Source organism: Amblyomma maculatum, chromosome 1 (genome assembly GCF_055883805.1).
Source record: "Amblyomma maculatum isolate TAMU_Amacu chromosome 1, ASM5588380v1, whole genome shotgun sequence".
NCBI lineage: Eukaryota > Metazoa > Arthropoda > Arachnida > Ixodida > Ixodidae > Amblyomma > Amblyomma maculatum.
In genome coordinates this window covers 305857631-305879939 of record NC_139344.1, presented here as the reverse complement: position 1 = coordinate 305879939, position 22309 = coordinate 305857631, and the positions used below count along the sequence as shown (strand labels likewise).

Below are 22309 nucleotides of genomic sequence, written 5' to 3'. Positions count from 1 at the left end.
TAATGCAGCTCAGATGGATTGCCTTGGACAGGAGGACCTGCAGCGGAGCGCTCGGCTTACTTCTTTGTCGCACCAGCACACCGGTGCATGCCGGTAGCAGAAGGGATGACGATTAGCATGATACACGCCTGATACAACCTGGGTCATTGACCAGAAGCTTGTGGCATTCTTGTGGCAGTTCACCATGAGACGAACAGAGAGGAAATGCCTGAGACTTTCGATGCAGACGGGGACATCTCTTCACGGAAACCTTTGCCTTCTAAGTTCTATAGCTATCCTGTGCAATCCTTAGTCCAGTTATCTTCTCGAGCGAGTGCGCAGTTTTGAGCTCCCGAAGCAGGATCACGTATGAGGGTAGAACGATTAACATATCTGTTGTTTGAGGCCGACTCGGTTCCGCGATGGCGACGGCTGCACTGCCAAGAACAAATAGTGGTGTGAGATATGTACGAGATACTTACACAGAATTGGCCGACAACCACCCTGTTCCCGTTTACCACACAACTTGTACGAAAAGGCGCGCCGTAATTTATTCATTGTTCATTGTAGTTATTTTTTCCTTTTCTTGGAACGCGATGGCAGCCAGAATGTGGCAGGAGAAGGAGATCAACAACTGCTCGTGCGCACGTAAACACTCGCTCGAATGTAGTGCAAAGCAGACGACAACATGCGTTTCAATGCAGCGCGGAGAAGACGTCTCCACAGAGGGTGCTAGTGCACAAAGCGGCGCAGCGCCCCCTGGTTTTTCTTATATGACGAACGCAACCTTCCGTGAGTGCCTACACTTGGCGTGTTGCGTTAGCAATTGTGCGTGCTGGTGAACATTTGACGCATTGCGTTAGCAGTCCGTTCTGGTGAACAGAAGGGGATCCACTTCCCAATGACACCGGATTAGCAAAAAATCTTTGCAGGAAGATTACCTCTGGCATGGCAGAATTCTTGGCGTCATGGGGCTCGAAGACAGTGATATAGAGTAAGGCATGTTTTCTTCAGCATTAGGCACGCTCACAGCACAGGCACGCTCACGCTCACAGGCTGCATGGTTAGGTTCCTTAGCTTATTGATGCATTGGTCTGTCGCATTACACCGGCGACGCCAGCACGGCCAACGGTCGCCTATCACCACAGTACGAGGTTTTTGGCCCCGCGACGCCGACGGAACTGATCAGCGGATAGTCGTCTGATCTGTTTTGGTCGGATCGGAGGCCGAGCGAAAAATTGGCACCTGGTACTCGAGTGAAAGGCCTGAACAGCTGCGCTTGTCTGTAGCCTAACCGAGTTAGAAAAAGGAAATCAAGAAGGTACACTTTATGTGTTCCCCCTTGTCATCGGCAATGATTTTTGGCCAAAAATTTTAGTCGGCGCCGAACTGCCAGCTCGTTCAGCGACGAGTAGGCCTAGCTAGAGTATGTGCATTCGGGTCTAGAGTTTTGGCTATTACAGAGCGCTTATTCTCACAAGCTTTAGCGGTCGCATGTGGTTATCGAGTGTAGTACTGGCAGTAGCGACCCAAAATCGACGACTGCTTACATCACAAAGCGAGTGCACATTGAGCGGGAAGCGTCGATATATGTGATCCTGTCTAGCGAGCGCAGCGGCAGCTGTCGGCGCCACGTGTGTATACGCGGCGTAGGCAGGGGACGTAGCATCCGCGGCACTTCTTGCAGCGCAGTTGTAGTTTGTGAACAAATAAAGGTGCAACTGATGCGAAAAGAAGTGGACAGTTTTGGTATTGCTAGCTCATTTTATGCTGTGCGAACGAGCAACATACATCAAGTCATTGCAAAAGCTGTGTGAACAAACACGCTTTGGGGCGCAGTCGTAATCCGCGAACGGGGGGGAAAAACTAAATGGTGTATGCTTACGTTGAAGCACTCACAAGTCATTTGCTGGAGAAGTACTAGAAAACGGAAGCTGAGGCTCATGAGTCTGTCGCAGTCATGCGCACGGCTGCGGTAGAGGCGAGACGGAGATGGCGGCGACTGGGAGGCTCTTGTTCTGTGTGGGCATGCAGTGAAGAGCATTCGAATCGCATTGTGTTTTGCGATGACTGAAACGGCGGCGGTGGTACATTCTTTCGTGCGCTGGCCGTGGCTTTGAGACTGAACACATATAGTTTTGCAAAAATGCTTTACCAGCTGAAAATAATTAGGTCTGACTAACAAGCGCATAACAGCAAGTCACGAGGTAGCGATTCGTTAAAAAGTTTTGGCTGCTCCTTTAATGTCGCAAGGTATGCTCGCGTGTCAGTGTATGCTTGTTTGAGATTTAGTCTTAGTTTTTGGACCCAAAGAGCGACGGCAATAGCTCAACAATCAGGCACATAACGCTATCTCCTCCCCACTTTTGCGGCACATGTACACGGCCGAAGGAAACATTGGACAAGTGCCGTTTTATATGCGGGAGTGCTTGTTGCTAAAACAAGCTAACTCTCATAATGTAAGAATAATACGCTTTTGATTGGATGCCTAAATTATATAGCATGAGCCCTTTAATTTTGGCCTCCTCAGCAATCTCTAGACGAAGCCTAAAATAAGTCCGAGGATTTCTGAGGTCGCATATTATAGTGAAGGCTTCTCAAAGAAAGGAGAATATGTGAATAAAATATTTTTGCTGAAAAAAAAAAAAAAAAAAAACACTCAGTGACCACCATCTACGACGTCCATGCAAGAGTGCAGCCGGCAGCGCGAATAAGAGACGACACGGAGACGTCAGCGGCCAATGGTTGCCAGACCAGAAAGTTGATTCCGATATTAATAATAAACATTAATTTTAAAACTATCTACTGCACGGAATGAGCTCAAATTTCGAGGATTTATAATTTAATGTGTGAGGAGTTAAATGCAATAATCAGATTATGCTCAGTTGTTAGCTGTCATGACCCCTTAAGGCACCGACCTAATGTTCGAGACCGGTAAGCCGACTTCAAAGTCCATTTCGCATGGGAGACACAAGAAACGCGAACATACACAGGCGGAAAGTGCCCGGCAGGGAACTGAAACGAGGTCGTCGCGCACGACTGCACCGTGGTTGTCGTGGTGCCTGCGTGAAGGGCAAAGATGCATGCGTGAGACGAAGTGCAAGGAAATAAAACTTTCAAAAAATGTTTCTGTCTGCAAAACATCCCAATTTTCTTTCCTGATAAGTAAAGTTAAGCGTATTTTAATTATTTTGGCATAAGCGGTAGTTTAATAGGTGCGTGACGTCGCAAAGAAGCAGACCAATAGTCATTCAAAAACGCTAATACGTAGTAGCGTTGCACAGAGGAGGAGGAGGATCGCAAAAGTCGAAGGAAAGAGCGTGCCAACTTTTGAATACGATTGCGGGACCTGTACTGTGCGTAGACGTGTGTTATTGCATTCAAATGTGTATCACAGCATAATCTAGCGACGGAGATAGTTTGTGAGCAATACTCAGGAGGTGTTGGAGGGCCCCTTTAATATTCCCGTTATTTTTCATTGTTTTCGATCTATGGCAATGTTATTGAGTCGAAGTAGGTGCAAACTATTCATCTCTGCCTTCGCATTCAGCAGTGTCAAGCCGTGTTGATCATTTATGCTTAGCAATTCGAATTTCTCAAAGTAACAATGTGCTTAAAAAATGAAGGGGGCTGCGTTCATGCTTTGGGGAATCACTGGCAAGAGCCATCTGGTAATTGTTCTGGCAGCTGCTGACAGTGAGATATGCACTGTGCAGGAAAACTAAGGGCTGTGAAAAGGGCAAAGAACAATTAATTCTGATAGTGCCCTAAGCAGCAAAATCAAAGGCGAAACTGCGAGGAGGAAGAAAAATGGCCACTGCAATAGTTAACCAAGTAAACCTGCTCACTGGTTCACACTCCGTATGTTTGAAGGAGATAAGAGTGACGAAATACTTCACAATGCATGAGGAAGGAAAAGATTCGAACTGCTAACCAACCACTAATGGAAGGCACGAGGCGTATACGGCATACTAGACAACTGAGCAATGTAATCTAATTCAAATAATAGCAAAACGCTATCACACAATAACGTAAATTTCTATATGGTCAGGGGGTCCTGACCCTCGATCGCTTCGCTTAGAGGTGGTGGGGGAGGCGACATAGCATGAGAGCCTGATGCCATGCGCTACAGTTTCAGGATTGCATGTACATTGTTCATGCATGGTGTCATTTGGGAGACGCCGCGTAAAAAAGTGGTTGTTTGGACACGGCACCGCAGGTGTCACCAACGATGTGCTCTGATCACATCCGACTTCCTTCAGGAACATACAGAAAACGCAAAGTGAAACATGTAACTCGGTTGTGCTTGTGATTTTCACGAACACTGCCTATGGTGCAAGATAGAATTAAAAAAAAATTTATTTTCAATTCCTATAAAAGTTACACGAGAGCAGAACAAGACAACGCCTAACTAGAGCAAGATGAACATGCCAGCATTTCGTGTATTTCGAAACGAAGCTAACACAAAAAGAGCTAATTTTAGAGTCTTTTGAGCACAGACTTCTAACTCTTGGCATATTCGTTGATTTTTCAAAAGCATTCGATCGCATCAATCACAAAATAATGTTGGCTAAACTCGAACACTACGGTTTCTGCGGACAGTTTCTTCATATATTACAGTCCTATTTAAGTTCTCGATCACAAGTAAAAATAAACAGTGACTTATCAGATGTCAAGCACGTGGTTTCTGGTGTTCCGCAAAGTAGTATCTTGGGACCGTTGCTGTTTCTTCTTTACATCAATAACGTTGTCCGTATCAGTAATCTACCAACTTTTGTGATTTATGCTGACGACACTAGTTTATTTTTCAAAGCTGCCCAATTGGTAGATCTTGAGAAACAAGCCTCAAAATGCCTACAGTCGCTTCTAGAATGGTCTCGAAATAATCTTTTAAACGTAAACACTGAAAAAACCAAAGCTGTGCTGTTCAGGCCTCGAAACAAGTTGACAAATATGCCACCACTCTGTTTAAAGATCGGTGCGTCATGCATCCAAACGGTCTCGGCGGTAAAAAGCTTGGGCGTTATTTTCAACGAGAATTTGAGTTGGAATGATCATGTTGATATGGTGGTGAACAAGCTGTCAAAAGTTGTCGGTATCTTGTGTCGATTGAAATATCTTATGCCAAAGCGTATTAAGGAAATATTGTATAATGATTTGTTTTTTTCTGTTGTTAAGTATTGCTTTTTGGTGTGGGGTACCACGACGTTTACTAATATTAACCGCTTATACCTCCTTCAAAAGAAAGCCGTTCGAAATGTTATGAATGCTCCCCGACTTGGACACACTGAACCAATTTTCAAGAAAGTCGTTCGAAATGTTATGAATGCTCCCCGACTTGGACACACTGAACCAATTTTCAATGAACTTCGAATTATCCGCTTGCCACAATTATACGAAACTTTACTCTTGCGGCGGCATGAAATCGGTGTTCACAATAACAACTGCCTGGTAATAAAGCTCTCAGGATTGCAACGCAAAGATTGAATATACACTACACGAACGACACCCAAATGGCTTGTACCTAAGATCCAAACAAATTATGGTTACCAAATGCTGAGCTACACTCTCCCGCATCAATTAAATAAGCAGTCTGAACGAATGTATAGATGATGAAAAATCGATTGTTTTATGTTTGTTCTTGTTTCTAAAAGTGATATTATGCTATGTACCACTGCAATGCCTCTGTAGGGTGCATCGGCCTCGTCAAGCCTTTCTACTGGCTTTTTGCCGGTGCACCCAACATCCTCAAGATGTTAAATAAACATTATTCTATTCTATTCTAAATTGGGAAAGGATGGGTATGGAAAGATGGGGAGGGGAGGAAACAGCCGTGAGATGCTTCGGGAGCGGTACTGAGAGAAAAAAATTACGCTGGTAGAAGTAGATTCACTGAAGAAGGGTTACTGACATCAAGAAACTGAAAATAAAATTTTGAAACAGACAAAAATTTAGAGGTGTAGAGTTAAAATTGAGCCTATAGTTTTGCACACACACACACAAAAAAAAATAGGTGTATATTGCTACTACGCATGATGGTAAATGCGGAGGGAGTTATTTACATCACTTTATTCTGATAACAGCACCTAAAATATAGAGTAAATTTAATAGCATGACCAGCTGCTCTCTGGGTAATATGTGGGGCTGGCATTCATTACCCATTTCTCATCTTATTGCGGCATGTATATGGAAGAAAAAAAAACACAATTTCATCCCGAACAGTGTTATTTCTCATCGCTGTTCAAATAAGACTTATTTCACATTCATTGAGGGATGCTTTCGGTACTTACAAATCCCTGTCACCTTCGACGCATGCATTTATTGTGCTCCCAAACACTAGCAGGCAGGCCAGTTCTGTCTGCTGTTAAAACGCCGCCATGTGCCGTTCCAACGTAATCTTGCACTGAAACTCACCTGTTCACAAGCCTGCGCAGATCGCGGCTTACACCATCGAGTATCGATAAACGGGCACTCGCGATTTTAGCTGCCAATTTGTGAACATGCTGCGTAATATAATGGGTTCGATAAAGATTCCTACACAATCATTTACTGCGTTTTCACACTAACGCTCGCAGAAAGAATGTCGAAGAAAGGATATTTTCCCCGTTTTCGCTGAACCCAGTGACTCAGTCCAGCGCCCGAACTCCTTGCCCTAAATGCCCCCCAATTCTAGTAACAAAAAAAAAAAAAAACAAAAACAAAAAAACGAGTACAATCTTGTCGCTGAGTAGACTGCTAAAACCTTAACTGCTGTGGCTTTGGGGAGGGGGTAAAGTGCTAACACCTGCTCCCTCACTCTTGCCACTGCTGACAAGAAATGTGGGGCGAGAGGATATCGTGAGCAGAGGGAGCCGTACACGGGGAAACATGCGTTGCTTCACGGGATTTCGGCACTGCTGGGAGATGGCACATTGCATCCAACACATGGAAACCGCCGTCAGGGGAAGCATGCTACACCCCCTAGTACAAGTAGTGGCTTTCAGACTGGCTTGTAGGTTGTTTGAGCAGTATGTTAAAACAGCATTAGAACACAGACAGATGAATGAATGTGTGTTTGTCTCGTTCTATCTGTCCGTATTCTAGCGCTGTTTTAACAGTGGCTTTCATTGCTTCGTTTTTAGTTTGTTTAGCAACACAAACATGGTGTATGCGTGTGTTTGGCACAAGGCAGAAAAAGGGACAGGATGCTATCTAAAAGCAGGCATCTCGCTCACGCGAGAAGCGAAAACTGCCTTCACAACAACATGGGGAATCTGCGGAAGAGAGGAGGCCTCTTTCTTTCCACAGAAATGGGTAAGCAAAATTAAAATGCAGTCCTATTATAATTTCAACCGGCCAGCTAGAGATCCAAGGACATACCATGACTATGCGGAATTGGATTTAGTTTAACCTCAATTGTCTGCTTTATTATTATTGAGTCAGTCTTAGAGTGACTGTGAGGCGCTAAAGGGTAGTGTTGTGCGTTCGAGAGTATAGGTATCACGCAAACTTTCGATGTTTTCTTTCCCAAAGTCTTCCTCTTGTTTGGACCTGGCAGACGCTTTAACAGTATGCGAGACAGGTGCTCTCTGGTGCGACTTTGGCCTTGGCGGCACGCATAAAAGTACCTCATGTTAAGAAAATGTAGGGACACTTAAAACAGTCTCATAAATTGTAAGCTACGATATTACAGGCCATTTTAACCGAACTCAACGAAAGTGTCTGAATGGATTTGTGGCAGCGAGTCTTACTCGAGGTCCAAGCGCCCTGGAGGGCTGAATTTCGAGGTCGTGCTCCCATCTCAGTAGGTAAAAAACATTCTATAGCGGGTGGGCCCGGCCCATGCAGACCTTTATCACCGAGTGTTAAGTGATTTTTTGTAGCTTTCCTTGAATCTAAACCCTGCTTTGTGTTAAAAATTCCAGTTCAATGGTTGCGCAATTTCTGCAGCAATGAATCCGCCGGGGTGGCGCAGTGGTTACGGCGCTCGACTACTGTTCCCAAGGACGCGGGATCGAATCCCGGCCTCGGCGGCCACCTTTCGGTGGAGGCGAAAAGCAAGGTGCCCGTGTGCTGTGCGATGTCAGTGATGTCAAGAACCCCAGGTGGTCGAAATTTCTGGAGTCCTCCACTACGGCGTCTCTCATAACCTGAGTCACTTTGGGACGTTAAACCCCACAAACGAAACGAAACCAAACCGAACCACCATCATTTGTTCGTTTTATATGGTGACGTACAAAGCACAGGAACCATGTCTTCGATAAGGAGCCATTGAAGGCTTACATATACGTGGTCCACCTCTACAAGTGAAGCTGATTTTGGCAAAGTAAGAGCACTGGCAAGACGGCATATCTGGGAAAGCTTTCTATCAAGATAGTTAGACTCTTTAAGTTATCGGATATATTGCAACCGTGGTTTGAATTGCTAACACAAGAAGCGAACTCCATCTTAAAGAAATATGCTTCGTGTACTTTTCTGCTCAGTTTGGACGCAAACCTTTTCTAGATTGTTGTTTTACGTAACCGAGGCGCACGCCTTGGTGTTGTGAAACCGAACCACGGCAGGGGTGACAATAGACGGCCGGTTGCCCACCCCTCGCCAGTGTGCCTACTCCTGCGTGGTGCTCCTTAAGTTTCTGCAATAGTATCTAATTTGTCATATGTAGTTTTTGGCACAGGACAGCGGTATCTGGTAAACGATGGTACTCTCCCCGGGACGAACCGCCTACCTGCTTGATGCTGCATTTCTGCTTGTGCTTTCCCTGCACCATATTGCACATGCCAGCCAGTTTTTTTTTTTTAAGGGGGGGGGGGGGGGGGGGTGCTGTAAAGACTACTAAGACTTCATCTTTCTGAGCCACGTTTTTTTAAGCGGTGGAAGACGATGGTAATATGTAATAGTAATGGGTCTTGTACCTTGCGCTTCTTCACTGCGGCGATGCTTTTCTACACCCCTAGCATCACTGGCAAGGGCCTCTTAAACAGAGGTGACCACCTCACAGGGAAATCTTGCATTGATCAGTATTTGCAGCCAGACACCGTACGCTATGTGTGATCTCATGTAGACAGGATTTGTCAAGAGCAGCACGTTGGTAGTTTTTAGCAATACCCTTCTTAAGAAGCTTGGAATGAGCTGACTGGTGGTTTAAAATATCTTCCTTTTCAGCGAGGCTGGTACCTCCAGCAGGCTTGGATTTTGTGGACAGCAATTTAATATATAAGAACTGCAAGCATCTTTGCGGTGGCATCTCGTAGGTGAAGCCAAACCCGAAAGTGCATTTGGCAGATATTTATAGAACCTGATTGAGCACTGTCATACATGCATGGCATGCATGAGTCTGTAATAACATACGGCATTACCATCGTCGGGAATTACGATGCATGAAACTTATTCTGACTACAGAACTGATGATATAAATCGAATAAAGAATATTAAACAACCTTACTCCTGGACTTTGAATACTGGAAATGAAACAGCTCTTTTGCGACATTGTGCTTAATGCTTACACGCTACTACTTCCCCAGCGATATTAAAATGCCTCTGAAGAAAACTGCCTTAAGGAGACCAAAAAAGTAAAACTTAATGGTATAGAAATCATCATGAAAAAAGAGAATGTGTTGTAATTACTTGCCTTTGCATATTTAATCTTGATATGACATTTTTTTTTCTTGCTAATTCAAAACAAAGCGAAAAATGGTAAAATAAGAAAATTCTGCTTGTTTTGCAAACACACGACAAAGATTACATCAGATGTTGAACTGTGGTTTATTTTATTGGGGCTTTTATCAGCAGTTCAGCACAAATTCACTAGCTATTACAGTAAAAGCTCGTTAATTCGAACTTCACGGGACCCGGAAAAAAGTTGGAATTATCCGATGTTCGAATTATCGCATGGCCTCGAAAAAACTGACAAGAACCACTTGTATTACTGTAAATGTACCGTATATAGTCGCGTAACGAACCCGCTCGCATAATGAACCCACCCAGCGCGCGAAACGGCGCGTCCTTCCGTTTTGCGCCGTCACGGTCCACAACACATTTCTTGGCAGTGGGCCAAGATGCTGCGCAGCGATAACGGCGTGTTTATCTTTTGACTTTAGCAGGGTGGGGGAAAGCGAACTTGGCCAGCGCTTGTCCGGCAGTATGTTCGCTTTATCATGCTATGAGCGACTGGGGGCAATAATCGGAACGCGCGATAGCAGCAAGCGGCTTTTGAAGCAGCGTTATGATCGCGGCTGACTTTCGTGCTTCCGTTGACGACTGATGGTTGGAAGGACAGATGGCTATTGCAAAAAAAAAAAAAAAGTTTAACCCGTAGTGCTCGTCCGAGATCATAGCCTTTCATGGGCGTTGGCTGGGACCGCGCCGAGAGTACTTATCCCTATTTCCAAATTAACAGGGTTGGAATTAACGAGTATTTAGTTCCGAGCTACGTTGCGCAGAAGAGAAAGCAGGCAGCCACCGCCGTCGCGGCCATGCACTGACCCACGGCCGGTCTCGAGGGAGAGGGCGCGCGCTCTTTCTTACAACCTTCTCAATCGCTGCGGGAACAATGGGAACTTTTCTCTGAGTTACGCCCTCCGCCACCGCAAGGGGCGCGACCTGCTCACTGTTCGCTCCGCGTCTGCTTCAACGGCGGCGGGTGGTTTTTGCCTGGTTTCGCGTTGTCGCTCGCGAATTTCGTGGTGAGTGCAGCCCCGAAATTAAAGAGCACAGAAGGTAGATGCTGCAGCGGCATGTCGTCAACGTACCACACGTGAACGGATATAAAAAACACTCGTTCAGCAAACGTTCAACAAGCATGGCATACATTGCGGCACGGTAGCTACTTTTGTCCATTTTAATCCGAATTTTTCCCAAGCCTGTACAAGAATAGGAACAAAAAGAAAACTGAATGAGCAGTGATCACATCGAACCTTCTTCAAGGCCAACGTGACAGCAACTCGTCTGCAACAGCAAAACCGCCTTTCAGCGCTAGATGCGAAACCATTCATGTAGCACCGAAGATGGAAATAATTTCATAAGAATGTAATGTAAATTGCAATATGCTTACATGATATAAAGTATTAGTATAACAGTCAAAATAACGCTGTAGGGTTGAGTTTTAAATGTTATTACAATCCATATACTAGGCAATGTGTGATTATAAACATTATTTTAATTTTGCAAATAAACATTGTTTTAATGAAATTTTTACATGATTTTAGGCTTATTATGAAAACAAAAAGTGGTTGATATCAATGACACCACTTGTGCTCGAAGTGGTAAAAAAAGGCCAATAAATGATGAAAGTGATACTCGATGCAGTGACTTACAAATGAGTTCACCTGCTATATCGAAAGTATGCAAGAAACTTCTAAAGCCTTAAAAAAGGACACTCTCACTGAAGACTCATTTCAACCCTTATATAGCGACCCATTGAGGCTCTCTTCGGGAAAGTAAGGCTAATTATGCCAGACGCGAGGGCCGTAACAGCTAGCGGCACATGACTACATGACTACATTGTCAAGACGGACGTTTCATCTGAGAGCAAAGTCAAGGCACTGAAGGAAGTGATGGGATCTCCTACCATCCCATTTCCCACTGTCACATATTCCGGTTCATCTTACGTCGCTGGATATATCGTTTAGTTAATGAACTTCGGGTGTGACGCTTGCGCTATTCTTCTTGAAACTAGCGAAAGAAGCAGCCCCATGTAGTACGCTCTTCTACGAGGACAATGTTATGTGGACTGCATTATCCGAAACCAGAGCTTGTTGCCCTATTGGACAATTTTTTTTTTTCGAAAAAGGTGCCGTGCACCTACTACACACAAATGTTCTCGAAGTACTTAAAATCCTGATTCAGTCAGCGTTTCAAAACTTAACACTCTGTTGCCCGAGCTTCTTTGATATTTGAAAAATTTCTCAGAATTCTTCTTCTCAATTAATTATACCAGGAAAGTGACAGAGAAGACCAAGAGGCCAACTCCTTATGTGCACAAGCCGTGCAGGAAGATTTTGAGCCTGAATTTTCTAGACGCAGGTCGCATTTTGATGAATTGATGAATGTATAGTGCAATGTGTAACTTTGAAGGACAATTTTTTTATTGTTTGCCGCTCTTTTCGATTCTGCTTAACTGTTTATGCCCATTTCCTTGATTAAAAGTAGTCGCGAGACTACATATACATCTTCGGTCTTTCAGCCGACTGATATGTTTTGAACGAAGCTAGAACAGCCCACTCCACTAGACAAGTGAAATTTTTATATATGAGTAAATTTCTGTTATTTACTCTGAATCTGAGACGTGCCATGAATTTTTGCCGATGCCTCTTCTGATCTAAACGAAAACGGTAGCGGTTGACAGAATCTCCACCCAACAGTTCACCATGCATGCACTCATGTCAGGTCGCGCTACACCTGCTTAAAACATTCAAAGGCAGATTGCATAGCCTGATAATTTTATTTTTGTACAAAACTTAGAGGCAAAAAATGTTGAAGTATACCCGAAGCTTCATTCGACCGTGCACGGCCGCACTGACGAAGGAGCGCGTGCGTGAGCGGATTGTTGACTGTATATTATTCCTCGTACACGATAAATGTTTGATGTTGATGACGGACTTTGTATAAACCATAAGGGGCGAAATGTCAGGACCTGCCGGTTGCAACTGACGCGGGCGAAACTAAAAGCGAGCGTGCGTTTCCCTTGCGCGTGAACGGCTGTAGCGGAGGAGCAGCAGTGGGGCGGTGGCGACCCCACCGAGGCGTGGCGGGCGGTGGAAACAGACCCTATTGGAGAGGCCGTAAGAGAAGAGAAGCGCTCTCTCCCTCGAGACCGGCCGTGACTGACCTTGCCGCGGCCGCCGTCCCCTCCCTCCAACGCCGCCGCCCGCCGCGCCGGTCATGGCGCCATTTAAGTTTTACCCCCTTTTCCTTGGTTTTACCTGGTTCCATCTTCTGTCCCCGTTTTGGACGTCCGCAGCCTTTAACTATGCCTTCCGATCGCAGAAGTGTTTCTTAATTTTTTTTATTTTTATTTTTATTTATTTATTTATTTATTTATTTATTTATTTATTTATTTATTTTTTTTTTTTGCCGCGTGATGTGCACCAAGCCACCCAGACGCGGCGGTGCGTAGTTCGAATTATCCGTAGCGGAACCGACTCGCGTTCGAATTAATGGGCTTTTTTATACACAGATCTCTATGGAGCTTGGCCGGACCAAGTAGTCTAGTTCGAATTATCCGGAAATTCGAATTATCGAGGTTCACTTTAACGAGCTTTCACTGTAGTTTATTTTGTGTTGGTTTTGTTGCTTAATTGGGATTTACTCGGCTTATGAAAGCTCTATGCAAAACCTTGCTGCCCAGACAGTCAAGAAACACCTTCTGATGCATCGACCTCATGCAAGCTGTTCCGGACGAAAAGAAAAATGCATGGCAGGGTCGCAGCATATAAGATCACCCCACCTCTGTCTTTTGTGTTTAACGTTTCTTCTGCGCGTCCCCTCTCTTTTGGATGCGCTTTTTTTTTTCTGGACCTGCGTTTCCCTGAATGGCAAAGAAACGTTAGCAGTTAGAAACGGCGGTCTTGAGTACTTCGCTGGTTCCATCGTGTTTCGTGAGGGTGGAAACAGCGACATCGCTCTCAGTGACTCCCAGCAGCTGGGGTTGTTTTTAGACTTTTGTTCACCATGAGTTTCGAGGCAATTTTGTGGCTTTCGTTCCTGCTTCTTCGCCCTTTTTGGTGTTTTTCCTTTCCCTTCGAAGCCTAGCTGTAGTGCCTTGTTCCGTTATATGTGTTTTCTATGCAACTCGGGCCCAGTGGAGGAGAAAGTGTGTGGTCATCCGTGCCTTTAGTGTTGCTGCGTACATTTTCTTATACAGAAACTGCACTTTTTCTGGAACATTTGCCCTCGCCCCTCAAACTCCACCTTTCCCTCCCTCACCCTCACCTCACCTCCTCTGCCCTCCCTGACCCTCATGAATTTTTCAGTGCTGATCCTCCCTCACCCTCCCCTCACCCAGTCAAATCTTTACGAAGATGAGGGTTCACCCTTATGAGGGCGCCCATGTCTGATGGCAAGTGTGATAGATAGCCTCATGTTGAAGAATGTGCCAGCCTCTTATTGGGGCTATTATCGTCAGCGAAATTGAATGTGCTGTGTTTTCAATGCACCAACCAGCGCAATAGTCTAGCCATGTATTAAACCCTGCAATCAAATTTCACACTGCCTAGCACTCAGTGTAAGGCAAGGTACGGTCAAACTAGTGCTCAGGCCTTGCAAGCAATCCGAGCGCAATACGTATCCAGTAAGTGTCGCTTGCTAATGCGGCCTTTGCCTTTACACTGCTCTGCAGTCTTTTGTATATGTTAAGGCTAAAGAGTGCACTACAATTTGTGGCAATGTTTCAGTATCCCATTAAAAGCATGACAAAGGTGCACGTACCAGCCCGATGATCACAGGTAACGAACCAATTGCGGCAGTGCCTCCTTCGTTTAAGCACCAAGCAAACTGCGCATCTTCAGCTTAAAGTAGTAAAAATCGAGTAATAGCACGGGCATGAAAGCAAGAGTTTCAGGTGCACCATACGCGTCCGGGCGGTCCTTCGCTCGCGGCCCTTTGATTGACGGGGGTGCCTCTAGCAGCCGCTTTTGTGGCCTTTAAGGGATCAGAAAAACATTTAATTATTGAACGGGCAAAACTTGCATCAAAGTAATTTTATCTGATGAACACCTGCATTTGAGATGAGAAGGACGTTTCGTCAAGTGCTTCACCAATCACAAAATGGTCCCTTTTGAGGATGTGGTGTAAACTGTGGTAAATTCCAAAAGTTTGTGTATTTTGGTAACATTTGAAAAATTCTGAATGTCGGTTTCTTGAAAAATGAATATGAATCGAATAACGAACCTATTCGATTGGTATTGGAAGTTTTGAGTATTTGCACGCCGCTAATAATTTCTCAATATTTAGGAGGTTCAAATGTGATTTTTATGAATAAAATTGAATAGCAAGCCCCTTGGTTCGTATTATTTCGAGTTTCCATCGTTTGCTCAAGTGTCATTTTCTTAGTTTCCGCCCTCACCTGTTTGGTGGAAATGCGGAATTCGTATCAGGTTATTGTGTTTCAACAAATTGGATGTCGAGGTCAGAGGGAAAGTGACGCAACCTTGAATTAGGGACCCTGGTCGGAAGAAAAAAAAAAAAAGAAAAAAAAAAGAAAAAAAAATTGGCATTTTTTTGCTTGCATGTGAGAACGTTGAAGCAATATATTACTTTGTCAAGGGCTGAGTTATGCCATGTCACCAGGATGTTGGACTCCATTTTAATCAAGCCATACGAACGTGCATGCATTACCTAGGAGTAGCATTTCGATCCAAGAGGTTCCCATCTCAGATATGACCTGCCATGGGCTGGAGGCACGCTTGAGAAGGTTTCATTGTGGTACCTAAAAGCTGTTCTCCTTGAGATGGCAGGGGATATCTGCCATGGACTAGCACCAGGTTTTGTGTTGGGGATTTCTTAACACTCATTGAGCCACTCATTCATAATGCTAAAGTGAAAAAGACTCAAGCCTTAGTGATCCATGCAGATCTTGGACCTGCTGACTTTGGAGGAGTTGCTCCGGCTGTTGCCTCGTGGGATGATCACTCCACGAACCATCTTGTTGCGGTGCAACCAAAGCCTCCTCCTCACAGGCTTGGCACGGCTTGACCTGTTGGATGTACCAGTGAGTGAATAATGTTTGTGTTGTGATGTGCAGCTGTGGAATCAAGTTATTGGCTTATATCGAACAGAAGCCTGCCGTGTTTACTTCATATACTCAGCACAGTTGGTGATAAAACAGATACGGTCGAGCCCACTTATAATGACCCTGAGGAAATACCATCTCAAGTTTATCATAAGTGGACATCTCCTATTGAGTGCCTGCCCCTTGCGTCTTTTGGTTTGAAATGTGCATTTTATGCTAGGAGGGATATTGAAAATGGTGGACAATGTACAAGAAATTTTTGGCACAGGCTCCAATGCAGAGTGGTGGCTTCGTGTCTTTCTTATGGTTGCGGGCTTTTCGGCTGCCAGGGGATCACCCTCACTTTCGTCACTAGCAAAACCACTGCAGCAGCCCAATTCTTCAGTTTCCATGTCTTCCATCCACGTTCACAAATAATTCCTGAATTTCAGTTTAATTCAGGCGGTGGTTCAATCAGCCTTGTCAAAAAGGAAATTCAAAACCCTAGTGCCACGATACTCTGCAGCTCTTCATGAAAATATGTGTAAACAGAGTTTCAAAAGGTGCTCTGTAGGTAGTGAAATCAGCCTAACATTTTTTTGGACCCGAGTAAACTTGAGAGTTGCTAGGAGTGTTTGCAAGATGCAGCACAAGGGCTTACCCGAGTGTATTTTGGCATAGCAGTCTGAGTGTTGCTTCATCAGAAGCGACATTTTTTAAGACAATCAACAATCATTAATGCACATTTGCGTCTTTAAAGCAAGCCCTACGTGACAAAGCTCTCAGCTGCGAATGTGTGATGCACCAAGGAAATACAACTCAAGGTGCTGCAAAAAATGGTGATACTGTATTTGCTCGAATCTAAGCCGGCTGCGATTGCAAGCTGACCCCCCAAAACTCGCAAACCTGAAAAAAACAGACAAAAACGAATGCAAGCCGACAGAAAGAGACCACCCTGAACAAAAAAGACATTTATTCAAATGAAAGCTGGCTGTGTTCTTTACGAGGCCGACTGATCACTTGTCGTCATCTTCCTTGCTGGAGGAAAACGATTAACGTTTAGGTAGTCATTATCATCGCTACATATTCTTCTAAGCCGTGTCGCCTGTCCTACAAATATTCCCTGTAGGACAATGACTACCTAAACGAACTACATTCATTGAAAGCAACACTAATTCAGAGGAACTATCCCAGTAACTCCCTTAATATGGCCCTCGAAAAAGCAAGCACTTTAAACTGCAACGATGTGCTGACAAAATGACTAAAGGCCAACACTGAATGCCAGCCTTCTTTTTTAACTAAATACTCCAATGCCCTTCCAAACATAAACAATATTCTGTGGAAATACCATGCCATGCTAGCGTGTAATAATTGATTGAAGAAAACATTCCCGGAGGCACAAAGGGTAGCATACTAAAGTAATATAAATCTCAGAGATATTCTAGTATACATTCTAAACTCGACAACAAGCATCCAACACAACCACATCCTTGCTCTCGACCCAGATGTAAGACATGCAGTCATATACAAAAAGACACCATGGTTAAAAGTACTGCAAGCAGTTTCACTTTTCAAATAAAATCTGGCTTTAATTGCACATCTTCAAATGTTGCCTACCTTCTAGAATGCTCCTTCTGTCATAAACAGTACATCGGAGAGACAGGGAAACCCATCGTGCAGACACAAGCGAAAACCTCCCGAAAGCAGTTTCCCAGCATTTCAATAAGAAAGACCATAATTTCGAGGGAATTAAGTTATGTATTCTCCAGTCAGGCTTTAAATCTGCAAGGGATCGAGAGGCATATCTAATCCATAAATTTAGAACGTATCTCTAAAGGAACGTTGGAATCCCAATCCTATATAGCGTTAATTGCACACTCTGTCCTCCCTCCGCAATAGTATAAGCTGCACGTTCCCTTCTTGTCCTACTTTAGTTGGCCCTTGAACTTTTTTTTTTTTTTTTGCCATGGCAGGTGGGGTTCACTGACCTGTTATTATTCCATTTCTTTGTCCTTCTCCACCTTTTGCGGAAAGCTGCAGATATATCCCTTATCAGGACCGTTTAGAATGCCTGTCCCTTTTCAAGAAAGGTGTGTCTGCACTGAACCTGCTTTAGGTGCTGACTAATCATCCACCCGGCATTGTAGTTATTCCTCGTACTGCCGCTTTTATTTCCTTTTCATTCCACAGAATCATGGGTTCCAGGCTGAGAAATACATACTGAAGAAACGTCATTTTTATAATTTTTTTTTCACTCGACCTACTTTCTTCTCACCCACCCTCCCCCTCCAGCTTTTCTTCTTCGAAAGCAAAAGTGTATTTAAACCCTGCCAGTGATGATCGCTCTGCCCAGACGAAGACTAGTTCACTTGTCGAAACATTGGCTCGACCTGCGAACTGAGGCTTCCCCCCTCTCTACCTTTTTCAGTGCTCTTTCATAATTGTGTTTGAGGCATTTATAATGGGAATTAGGCCTCCCCGTTACCATCTTAAGATTCCTGAGAGATGGTCCCTTTCACAACTCCCAGAGGAGTACGAGACACCTTCCCGAACTGAGGCAAGGGGTTGGAACTTTGACGCCCAGCATTAGCCAGTTATGTTCAGCATAGTGAATGAGAACAGAGCCACGAAGTCAGTTATGGAAAACGACAGATATATTCTCAGTATTATACACTGGAGAATACGACGCAAGCATTTACGTGAATTTAAGACAACACAGTGAAGGTAACCTACATGAAAAAACAACAACTAGCAATTACAAATACAGTAGCCTCTCGTTAAACGGAACCTTAAAGGACCTGGAAAATATGTTCCATTTATCAGGAGTTTCGTTTAGAGAGAGAATAGATTTTGAATAGGCGGACCGCGCCCGCTCGCCGTCAGTGCATACGCGCAGCTTGGTCTTGACCCGGCAAGAGTGCGCGCAGTCGGCGGTCTCTGCAGAAGCAATATTTAGGCAGTAAAGAGAATGGTACACAATGAGCACAAAGTTTATTCTCAAAAGGAAGCAAATACTTCTCCAGCTGTATGGACTTGAGGCCTGGCACAGTTCCATGTCCAGGGCAGTTGTAAACGAGGAACAAAACTTTCTCCTGCCTATGAGGCTGGCATCCTCAAGATGAATCCATTCACTAAAAATGGCCTGCGTCATCCACGCCTTGCTGTTGGCTTGATGAGAAACGGGCAAAGTCGCGACATTAGATATTTAGATTTGCTGATCACTAGCGGTATTAATTTGTCACTTTCCGTCATGTTAGCACCAATGAGAATGGTCAGCCTGTCCTTACTAAGCCCCCCACCCCCTCCGGTGCACTTCTTTCCTTTGAAAGCGAGGGATTTAGAAGGAAGCAACTAGAAAAACAGTGCTGCCTCATCTTAGATGTCCTCTGGATCGTATTGCTGCATAATTTCGGGGAGCCGTTTGGCTCGCCGCTCTCCACACGCCGTCGCGTGGGCAGCGGCAGCTTCCCCTGAAACGGCACGAAACGCTAGTCTATTCCGTACCTTAAATCTAGTGAGCCATCCTTCACTGCAGGTGAAGCCTTTGATGCTGAGCTGAAGAATGAATTCTTTCGCACGAATGAGTGGCCCGCTTATTGGAATGTTTTCACTCTCTGTAGCTAAAGCACGAGGCATTTCTCCAAATCTTCGTGATCAGCTGTTCGCAGTCTTTTTCTCTCGGGGCCAAAACTTTACGCTTTGTCCTTATCCTTCAATATCCTCGTCAGGCTGCTCTTAAGAATGGCATACTTCGTCGCAAGGGCCGTTTCAGTGAAGCGACCACTCTCCAAGTCGTTGATTATCTCAATCTTCCTTTCCAGTGGAAGCGCATCATGCAGGCGTTTCTGCGCAGCCATCAGACGCTGACTGTGCGGCGACACATAACAAAAGCTTTAAGCTTAAGCCTAATCTGACTGCGACCACCAGCGATGACAGTGAGGAAGCAGAGGAAGTGATGGGCCGTAGCACAGTGTGCAATGTGCGAGACAACCGGAAATCACTGGAGACAGAAACTGGGAGTAAAAAGAAAGGAGGGATGAGGGTGGGGTGTAGTGATGTGTACCGAGATGGCACTGCTCATCATCAATTAGTTACGGTTTCGAGTCCATTTTCAGTTCTGTTTACACGCTGGTCGAAAAATTTGAGTTCTCAATAACGAGATTTTCTTTACATTGGTTTAATACAAAACCAACCTATTCCGGAAAGTTTATTCCATTGAAGCTGCAGTTTCGTTTAACTGATTTCTGTTTATCGAGATTCTACTGGGCATCAGTCAGATTCTCACTATTGAGTTACATGCAGATTGAATACAGACATTTAAAATTACAAAAGGGGAGTCTAGAGAAAGGTCAGAGTGAATTAGGAAACGGGCATATTGTCTGGCGAGCGCGGCGGCACTCTACTCATAAAGGCGATGCAGAAGGGAAGTTTTCGAAGGTGATGGTCTTTCCGGAGTTCTGGGGTGCAGTCTTTGGGGTGCGATGCGGCGGCGGTTCGGGGAGCCTGGAGTGCTTGGAGGCGAGGGGCACACTGCTGTTGGGTCTGAGTCTGTTTCTTTTCTAGCCGTCGGTTAACGCACAAGACCCTCCCACCTAACAATTCAATGCCAGAGTCAGGGTCCATAAAAACAAATATGTACACGTGCACCAAGTAGCTGATACACACAGGAAGGGACACGTAGGCCCTGCACCTTCTACACTGCATGGCCACCATGTTGTGGATGAAAAAAAGTAGGTCACAACCAAAAGAGGAGGCACGTACGCCAACAACTTCGGTCCTGCAAGGGGTCGCTTTGCAGGTGAGAAAAATTTATCCATATACAAAACAAGCAGGATGGACACCCCTATCGTGCACTGCGGAGGGTTTGTCTAACTGCACGGAAACTAACCTGCGACGAGAATGCACATGTACTCGTGCTCTTGCTATGACCGACAAGGCAGAGGCATACAGGATACATTGACATATCTCAGCAAACTATTATTGAATGCTACATAAGTTTAATGGCCATATTTTGAAAATATAAATGCTGCCACTTTTGTGACACGGCCCCCCACTTTCACAACATTATGGAATAATATTCTAAACAAACAAAACATGGCACGCAGGCCGATACAACTCGTGGACATGCAATATACAATAAGTAGCACATAACAAAACTGAAGTTCAGACACCATATAGGAGTATAATCCAATACAGTAGAACCCGGATATATCGAACTCGAAGGGGATCGCGAAATATATAGATAATTCGATATACAGAAATTGGCTTGTGACGGCACTTACGATGCGAAAAAACGATACCGTATTTGTCGCGTAATCAACCCACTCGCATAATGAACCCACCCTTCACTTTTGCGCCCGAGAATTTGGAAAAAAAAAAAAGCGTTAAGGCCAGCTCGCTCACATGCAAGCGATTGAGCGATCTCAGCCATGAGCGGCAGCGACAGAGCGAAACATTTCCAACTTGTTGGAACTGCGTCCCTCTCGCCGCTCGAGTCACCGTGGCAGTTCGGAACAAGGTTTCTGTGTCGCCGCGGCAGAAATCGTGAGCGTTTTCGCTTGCATGTCGATGGCACGCGTCACTCCGTTTCGGTCGTCTCATCCACAGCTCATTTCTTGGCAGCGTGCCAAGATGCTGCACAGCGATAATGTCGCGGTGTGTTTATCTTTTGATAGCTCCTGCGGCGACTGGGAGCGAACTTGGCAGACTGCCCGTGATGGCTTGATTGCACGAGCCTGGTTCCATTTATCACGCCGCGCTTGGGGCGGGTGTCATGATCGCAGCTGACCGCATGCTTTCGTTGATTCATAGGTGCAAGGATAAACGACTCCCCCCCCAAAAAAAATCCTGCCGCTTTTTAACGTCCGATATCTTACGCTACGCCCCGCGTACAGCACAGCGATAAGAATGGATGACTCTCGCAAAAAAAAAAAAAAAACACAGAGAGAGGGAGAGATCTGCCGCTTCTTGTGTGATGTGTTGCACGCGGAAATTATACTCCTGGAGGAGTAAACTCTAGCGAAGAACTCGTCTGTTTAGTTGCCTACTTTTCTGTATATATTCCAGCGGCTGATGATCTGTTTGAACAAGAAATTCGACGCCATACAGACACGTCGAGAAGTTTTGGACTCCCCAGACCAAAGCTGGGCACTCTCGTTTGATAGTGTTGTAAGCAGCCTCCCTAGCGAGCAACTTTCGGCTCGCATACACGATAGGGTGCAGCATTCCCTCGTATTGCTGCAGGAGCACAGCGCCTAAGCTAGTGTCGGAAGCGTCATGCGCAGAACGAAGGACGGACTCTAAGTTCGGCAGCCGCAAAGTAGGGGGATTGGATATACAGCTTGCAGAAAGCTTCCTCATGCACTGGTTCCCACTTCACTGCGTTACTTCCGTGTCAGCTGGGTGAGAGGCGCGCTTATTTCCACATAGTTTGGGATAAACTTCTGTAATAGCCGGTCAATTCCAGGAATGCTCGCACTTGGCATTTTGTTCTTGGTGGCCGCCTGTATTTTGTCTAGGGTTTTTCCTAGGGGTGCCAGCTTGCCTGCTCCGATGCAGTGACTGAGTAAATCAATTTCTGTCATTCCAAGTTCACACTTGCTGGGTCGCACCGTAAGCCTGGCCGCTTCGATTCTTTCAAAA

At 45.1% G+C, this 22309-nt stretch overlaps 1 protein-coding gene across 1 annotated transcript in view; it reads left to right on the top strand.

Annotated features, from left to right (window-relative positions):
• Window positions 1-22309, top strand: part of LOC146206991 (nitric oxide-associated protein 1) — a 90220-nt gene that overhangs the window by 24317 nt on the left and 43594 nt on the right. Inside the window, exon 4 of the mRNA XM_084591656.1 lies at window positions 15530-15667. Coding sequence (XP_084447782.1) covers window positions 15530-15667 — 138 coding nt within the window. The remainder of the gene's footprint in view (window positions 1-15529; window positions 15668-22309) is intronic.